At 40.6% G+C, this 8,380-nt stretch overlaps 1 protein-coding gene across 1 annotated transcript; it reads left to right on the top strand.

Moving 5' to 3' along the window:
* Window positions 1–6,454: 6,454 nt before the first annotated feature.
* LOC124171761 lies at window positions 6,455–8,016 on the top strand. Its single transcript, XM_046551058.1, has 2 exons — window positions 6,455–6,683; window positions 6,795–8,016. Exons 1-2 carry the CDS (start codon window positions 6,661–6,663, stop codon window positions 7,360–7,362), a joined length of 591 nt encoding a protein of 196 aa, XP_046407014.1. The 5' UTR covers window positions 6,455–6,660; the 3' UTR covers window positions 7,363–8,016.
* Window positions 8,017–8,380: the final 364 nt, after the last annotated feature.

Raw genomic sequence — 8,380 nt, 5'->3', positions numbered from 1 at the left:
GTCTCCCATTTAAATGCACGTAAAATTTGAATTCCCGCCGCGCTTGAGAATCAAGATGGCGGATTACATTGGTCAAGTGCGTGACACGACCTGACTTTTACCGACCTTGGATGTCCCAATTCATGCTCCCTTGTGGTTGGCTGCCCAGAATCTGGCTGGCTAAATACATGATGCCTAATGGCTAACGAGTTGGGACACGGCTTATCTCTTTCACTCACTCTCTCCGTGCATGGGCCGTGATCGTAACCAACGCAACCGCCTCCGTCCCATCCCACGCTCTCTCATTCCATTTCTTCTGATCCATCTTCCCGTCTTATTTTCTTTTCAGTACGGTCCTCACGAAAACTTTGCTCTATCCGCATACATGAGAATAATAACTTCGAATATGGTTTCACGGGTTTCCCACCTCCTTAGGGCAAATGCCGGGCCAATGCCACTCCCGTACCAGTGATTCATTCACAGTAACGCTGATGAGGCGCAAGCCTAGACCAGCTTCACGATCTTTTGTTATTGTTGTTGTTATTTCAAATTCTATGTATCTGTTTTGCTCGTGAATAAAAGCATTTTGAACTGAACTAATAAGGGATTCTACATCTACACTCTGCCTCCAGGTGTAGTATCATCCGCCGCGCTTTTAAATTAGTTCACTTAAGTCGCAAATCGCAACGCTGACGGTTGAGCAATCCAAGTTATCAAAATGCCGACACGACTCCTACGTCGAGAACATTGACTTTGAAGGATATAAAATTTCCAATCGAAATAAACCTCGCCGCAGCAGTACAGCAGTTAATAATAAGCAGTTGCTGTCGTAGAAATCCAAGCAAATCCATCGCAACCGTCTCGAGTCCTCATTGCGCATTTGCCGTTTCAATTCCGGACGCATGCGCAGAAGACGCCCAGCACACACCCGCAAACATGAATATTGGCGAAGAGGAATCTTCAGTCGGCCCACGAATATTTCAAAAGAGGATCCTCGAGTCGGACTCTGAATTAGTATGCTTTTCAAAGGTATTCCTCGCAACGACTAATCTTATTCTGCAAAATATTGGGCAAAAGTGGATCGCATTGCACTCATCACCGCGCCGCGGACATTTTTGAAAACCGATTAAAATGCGACCGAAGTGGCAACACAGATCTGCTTTCTTGTGGGATGGAATTGGGGTTCCTCTATGTAGCAGTCTCCTTGTGCCAGCTTCTAGATTTGCTGTCTTCCGCAGCGCATTCAAATGGGCTTACTTAAATTGTCCCTCGTGGCGCTGACGGTGGCGTGATACTCTTTTTACCGGGAAATTTACCATGATAATTGAGGATATTACCCAAAATTGGATTCACGTTGATATGATTATCTTGAATCCAATTATGATTAATGATTGACCACCAGGATTCAAGATGATGCACTCATGTTGCATTTTGATTGCGCGTGGTGCTAATGACTTTAACTGTCGACGCACCCGTGCCCCCAAACCTACTACTGCGATCATCTTTCCAAAGCCACAATGCGAGACACTACATTTGGATTCCCGAACAATGAAATGAAGAATATGTGCATTGAAGAAAATCAGGTAGCCGTACCAATGAGTGGTCCTGACTTGAGATGATACTCTATTCGGTCTTCACATCGGATCAAGCGTCGCTCGCCTCCTCCCAAAGGGACACTGGCTTCACTCGCATCGCCTTTAATCACGTCCGCTCGAGGGCTCTCGCCACCCTTGCACCCCTTCCAAGGGGAAGAGGGAGGGGAAGAGGGCGGGGGAGGGGCAGCGAGGGGTGGTGGTGTGTGCATCCGATCCATTGCAATGAGCGCCATAAAGGACCACTGTTGTAATCGTCATCTCTTGTCGACTATCCTGAGGGCCGAAAGTCCCTCCAACACATCGCATTACGAGGCCAAACCTCAATGCATGCAGGCGAACATAAGTTCGATTTTTCGCTTGAACGTGTGCAGGTCACATGGACATAAATGCTCAATGTATTGATCAAGAGAATACTCTACAAAATCAAGTACGTTTCGTACAACTCCTGCTTTGCATAATAAGTCTTCACCTATCAAAGTTAAACAATTACAATAGATAATGACCTGATATCATTCGTAAACACAATAGATACACATAAACACAATTTCGATAGACACAATATGACTTAAAAACATGTGGGATGAATGATTTTGATTATTTAGGTGCACAATATAATTTTTATTTAAAGTATTGAACTTATTACAAACATCTTTACAATTATAACCACTAATTTGCTATACCAACCGGAACCCAAACTCAAATATTATGTTCTTTTTTATCAACGTAAGTTCAATTTGGGTGTTCGAGCGTTGTTGTTGGGGAGGTGGGCCGCGTGCAGGGGGCGTGGCGCGTGATTGATGCGTGGGCCCATTTTTCTCCTTCTTCTCCTTGCGCGTGCGTGCCTACCACCCCTTTCCCTCCATCGAGATATAGGGGCGGTTGGGCGTGCGGGTGGGTGTTCTTTCGGCCCAATCTTTTCACTCGCTCCCCGCCCCACTCTCCCACATTCAAATCGGGGAGGGCAAGGAGGTGGGCATGCGCAGCGGATATTACCATGCCCCCTCCCTCCCCCTCTCCGCCGCCCCGCCCCTCCCTCCCCCTCTCCGGGCCCCGCCCCCTCCGAATCGGAATTCCCCTCACCCCCACACGAGATACGTCTCTCCCCTCCGTCCTGCCGAGACACCTGCCGTCTGTGCACCCAATAAATCGCCACCCACTAACTCTCTTCGTGTCACCATTACATGCTTTTGCATGGAATCATTCACTTACCGATTTTCCTAACGGTTTAATTGCCCTCCTCCGGTTTTGAAGAAATAACGACACTTACAATGAAGTCGTTCACTAGCATAACAAATGATGAATCGTTAAAAGATTTCGGTTGATGGAAATGATAAATAAGTTATGATGGAAAAAAGTCTTTTATCCGCCGATTCTTTCATACTTTAGTTAGCAAGAAAGAACAAAATTTGCCGTCCATTATTCATGAGTTGGTGACGCAACTTCAGTTTCAGCCTCAACGAGTGTAAGCCACAACGAACTTAAGCAAGTCAAGAGCGGGGACGAGGCGTTTCTGAGACTCGGTTACCCGCTGAGAAAGAGTGGGTGACGTAATCAAATCATCTGCAAACGGGTTGACTTCGATTTTTCACTGCGATTAGCCCTAGAAGACGGATCTAAGATCGGAATAATGAAAGGGATTCATTATTTTTCGCTCAAAATACTCTGCAACTATAGTGAGTAAATCCCTCTTCAATACGTATACGAAAAAAGTTAACTGGATACTATAAATATATATTTTTTCATTGTTTGACTAAGGCAATAGTTAGCCATTATGTGCTGAGATCTTTAACATACCCTCTGTATGATTCGGCAGCTTCGGATTACAACGGACTTGACAATTCGTTTGACACATAAGCTTCAAACTCGATGGATCATTAGGGCATACGTTTCGATAAAGAGGCTTCTGCTGGCTTCACTTGAATGCACTATCGCACTCTGCAGAAACTTGAACGGGTGGGAAAAGCTGAAGAAAGTGACGAGGGAAATGGAGTCCAAAGTGAGGGCAGCTGAAGTTGAAACTAAAAGATCTGTCTATAAGAGGGGACGTGAAAAGGAAAATATGCCAACTGCTCTTCATCTACCCTCTGCTACTGTCCATTCAAAGTGGAATGCGGGCATCCCCCACTCTGTAATCGCTACGTGTCGTGAGAACAGATTCAACCTGCCAGTGACATTGCATGGCGCACTTATCTCTCACATATATCTCATAAGCACTTTATCTCCAAATATATACTCTAAACAGCATTGGTTATACGTGTGTAAAAATCTCTCGGGTACCCTGAAATTCTTGCGAACATTAATGGTACAAAAATATGATAAATAACTCAAACTAAAGAAAAGCTAGCTGGAGAAAAAGGGATTAAAGGTGGTAAAAAACAGTTTAAATATATATATTCTATATTTTGATTTAAATTTCGAAATTAGTTTTCCAGAAACTAATAAACGAAAAAGGGTTGAAAGCGGAGAATGCTCTTTCTAAAGGATATGTACTTCTTTTACAAAAAGAGAGAGATGATAAGTATGAATTGGTACTACATAGGGGCACCCAGGGTGAGGCAGGAGGGGGCAGCTACCCCCCCTGCCCTAGAAGCAAAAGTAAATGTGGTCGAAAACGAAAATTTTGAACAAATTTTCTCTTAATCCAAGGAAGGAGGAATCAGTATAAAACATGTAAATAAAATAAAAATATTTTATTTTTTTGGCAAACAATTTTGAAAAATAATAATGTGCTGTTATAATTTTCTAGAAATGTTAGTTTCCTTAACCTTTTCTATGTATCAGCTTGAACGACCAAGGCTTCACCCCCTCTTGTTTTGATCTTGAGTACGCCCATGAATTGATACTATTTCCAAGCAACGCTGAATAAACGGCATTACTGATCAAATTCTGTGAAACATCGACGCATTACCTAAGCAAGCAAAGACTTAACTTAGACGCGAAATAACCCAAACATAAGTGCACAGCCATCGCTACATAATCATCAAAACAAGTTACACTGGAACCTATGACAGATGTATACATAAAATTTAAGACTTTTTCTGTCGAAAGAGGGTTTAATTCCATTTGTGGCAAGGGATATGGTATGCTATGTGTCATTGATTCAACGGACTTTCCTGTCCGTCGTATTCAAGCAAACACACAATTTGATAACAATTCCCCCACTCCATGTCACCCCCAGGATATCAGTAAAAGGCAGCTTACGTACTACAGAGACCATCACCGCATTCGTTCAAATAGTTACAGCAGCAACATGCGCGATTTAAGTACCAAACATTAGGAAAGTTTTTACCATTTTCTAAAACATTATGACAATTTTTACTGGGCGACACCATACTTGTATCTACATTTCATGACCATTTACATAAGCCTCTTAAAAGGCCTCTTTACATAGGCCTCTTTTGTTTTCTTCACGGTCCAACGTCACCGGCACTTAAAATGCATAACCAACCTCTCTAATATTTTCCATTCAGGGACAAAAACCAGAATACATTCTGATGGAAATGTAGAAAAATGCTAGATTGTTTTATCAAATTACACAAATACATTACCTGTAATTTTAATAAATAGTTATTACTACTTTCCCCGTGTAATACTGTATTCGTGACCAAGGCACAGGTGGTTTATTTCATCTTCAGGGCGAAATTGTTGCTTTGGAATCAATGAGAACAATCTACGAGTAAACAGCTGAATGAGACGTAATGATTTATACCAAAGAAGAGCTGTTTCAACAGCTGTTTGAAGTAGAAATTTAAGTAAATATAAATCACAGTCTGCTTCCTTTTTCTATCACAAAGAGTTTTCAACGCAATAAGCAATAAAAATCTAGGAATTGTGCGTTTGAACGTTTTCACCAGAAGGTTGGGTGTTACCAGATAAAAAATTAATATTCATTAAGCTTACTATTCACAATTTTGTTTTCATTTAATCGTAAAAAAACACGATATCTCCAAAGTATAAACACAATTTAATAAAAACTAACTTAGAAGCTGTTCGTCACAGCTCTAATAGAACGTATATTCACCATCACTTTTTATTCTTATGATTACAATTTTGCTATTGAAATTGAAAAAATTAACATTCCTTCGTCTTGAAAATCCGCGAATGATAAATGTAGGTTTCCCAAAAACATATTTGTTTTTGCACGGAACTTATCAAAATATTTTATCCCAATTAGGCAAATTATATTCATAAATACAGCCTTCAAAAACTTAAGGTTTACGTACATTCCACTTTCCATCAACATTGGCACTTGACATGCATTGCCAACCACTCTCACATCCATTTATGTCCTTAACCCATATTTTACCAGCGTGTGTTTAAACACACGCCAAGTACGCGGAAATTAAAAAAATTATTTCTAGCCACTCTTGAGAGGCAACCATTTTCTAATTACTTTGACTCATTCTTTGGAACTTCTGAAGGCTCATTACATCTTGTATTACAGCCTACTATCCCCAGGTTGGCCACCATTGAAAAAAAATATTACCCCTGCATGTGTAAATTGAAAGGCAAACTGTTTAACCTTCATCTTCTTGAGAACACCAGATGCGAACATAAAACTTTTCCTGCCTTTATACATTCGAATGTTGAGGAAACATGATGTTAGTAAAGTATTTCCCGTGAAGATAATTGAAACACTTCAATGAAAGCGCAAACTTTGTGTGTGTTTAAACACACGGTGGGATAAACCGCTACTCTTCCCTAAACCAATTATGGTATTGCCTTACATTGTTGAACTGTCTGTAAACGTCTCAGATGAGTTGTTTTTTGCTCACAATGTATTTCAAAATCATTGTAACTCGATGGCTGAGATAATTATGAGGTTGAAGAGCTAAAATATAATCCGTGTACTTAGTTTGAGATTCTCGCTAAAATGTAACTCTTGCTCCTCATGGCTAGACACTATATATATAAAGGACCGACCCAAGGGTACCTGCCATTGCGTTTTGCAAGCTTGGCAGCTGTAGACCAAGTGTTCGTAAGTTCTGTGCTTCGCAGTTGCCCAAAAAATTTCCTTAGTTGAAATTATTTTAGCTCATCCATTTGTTAGCTGTGCATCACAGTGGATCCTGAGTACACCTTCGCAATGTCGACAAACAACAGAAAACGGTAAGCATTGCAAATATTTATTCACTTCCTCATTAAAATAGTTTTTAGGTGTCATTACGCCATCTCAAGCTGTGTTTAGAACTTTGAATCAAAATGCCCGATCTCTTTTAGGTCAGAACTCAACACAGAAGACATCTTATTTGAACTCTACAACTTGGATGACAATGATGAACGAGGGCGAGAAATTGATGGAGCAATCACTGTAGATGTGGTTATTCTTCCAGCAAGAGATGGTGACAGCTCTGATGAAGATGATGCACCTGAAGAATGTGAGACTCCAGAGTGCATAAAGGATTTAGGCAAAGGTGTCCTAGCCCAATTAGGTGAGGTACGTCTTGACACTAATCACGGTAAAATTGATTTACCACTTTTTTCTGATGACTGTTCCTCAACAAGCTCAAACAATAATGAGGTTGGATCTGATTTTGATAGGTCTAATGAAAAGAATGGGAAAAATTGTCATAGCAAGAGAAGGAAAGTAGCTAAGAGTTCAATCAATGTTTGCTCGGCCAACAACACTCATAAAGAATTTAGCCATTTAGAGGCAGGTAGTTACCGTAAGAAAGATAGATCATGGAGAAAATTAACTCTGAAAACAAATAACATGCCACCTTTAGAGCCTGTTCGAATGCAGCCAAAACCAGAGTTATTAGATAAAAGTCCTTTGGAAATGTTCTAGAGGGTTTGGGACGAAAATTTTGTGAATATGATATGTATAGAAACAAACAAGTATGCTGTTCAGAAAGGTTTATCCAATGCCGAATTTTCTGTGGATGATTTGTACAAATACCTTGGCGTGTTATTACTTTCTGGCTACTGTTGTGTTCCATTCAGACGTATGTATTGGGAAACCAAACGAGATACTTTCCATTCTCCAGTTGCTGGATCAATGAGACGCAATAAATTTGATTTGATTCACAAATGCCTTCATTTTAATGATAACACCCAGATAGATAGCACTGATAGGATTTACAAAGTTAGACCTGTAGTAGATCACATGAATAAAAAAATTACCGAGATCATAGAATGCTTCGGTAGTGAGTTTTCTGTGGATGAGGGTATGGAGCCATACTTTGGGCGACATTCAATGAAGCAATTTATTAGAGGAAAGCCCATCCGTTTTGGTTGCAAAATATGGTGTGTTACAACTTCAAAAGGATACCTTCTTAAATTTAGTGTTTACACAGGAAAAACAGACAGACCCAAAGGCATCTCTCTCGGTGCCCAAGTGACAGAATCCATGTGTGTAGATTTCCTTCCTCCTGGTTCAAAGCTATTTGTAGACAACTTTTTTACCTCTCTTTCATTGCTAGAAAAACTGAAAGAAACTAATATAAACTGCATTGGAACTATAAGAAAAGACCGCATTGAAGGAACCCCTGTTGTGGATTTGAGCAAGGAGGAACGCGGTGCATTCTCCGCAATCACTGGTAAGAACAGTCCCATTTCACTCATTCGCTGGCATGATAATGCACAAGTTACTATTGCCACAAACATGGATTCAAAAACTGTATTCGGTCTTAGCTCCTGCACCCGTTGGAATTCAAAGTATAAAAAACATATGAAATTATGCCAGCCACAAATTGTGAAAATGTATAACCATGGCATGGGAGGTGTAGATTTATTTGATCAACAGCGCGCAGTGTGTCGAGTGAAAATAAGGTCAAACAAGTGGTACTGGCCTTTATTTAGATTTT

Source organism: Ischnura elegans, chromosome X, assembly GCF_921293095.1.
Source record: "Ischnura elegans chromosome X, ioIscEleg1.1, whole genome shotgun sequence".
Classification (NCBI taxonomy): Eukaryota; Metazoa; Arthropoda; class Insecta; order Odonata; family Coenagrionidae; genus Ischnura; species Ischnura elegans.
Note: the sequence above shows the minus strand (reverse complement) of the source record. Positions and strands in the feature narration are given on the sequence as shown.

Coding starts and splice junctions, on each gene's coding strand:
- LOC124171761 (XM_046551058.1), top strand. CDS start 6,661: ATGTCGACAAACAACAGAAAACG. Junction 6,684..6,794: donor TCGACAAACAACAGAAAACG/GTAAGCATTGCA, acceptor GATCTCTTTTAG/GTCAGAACTCAACACAGAAG.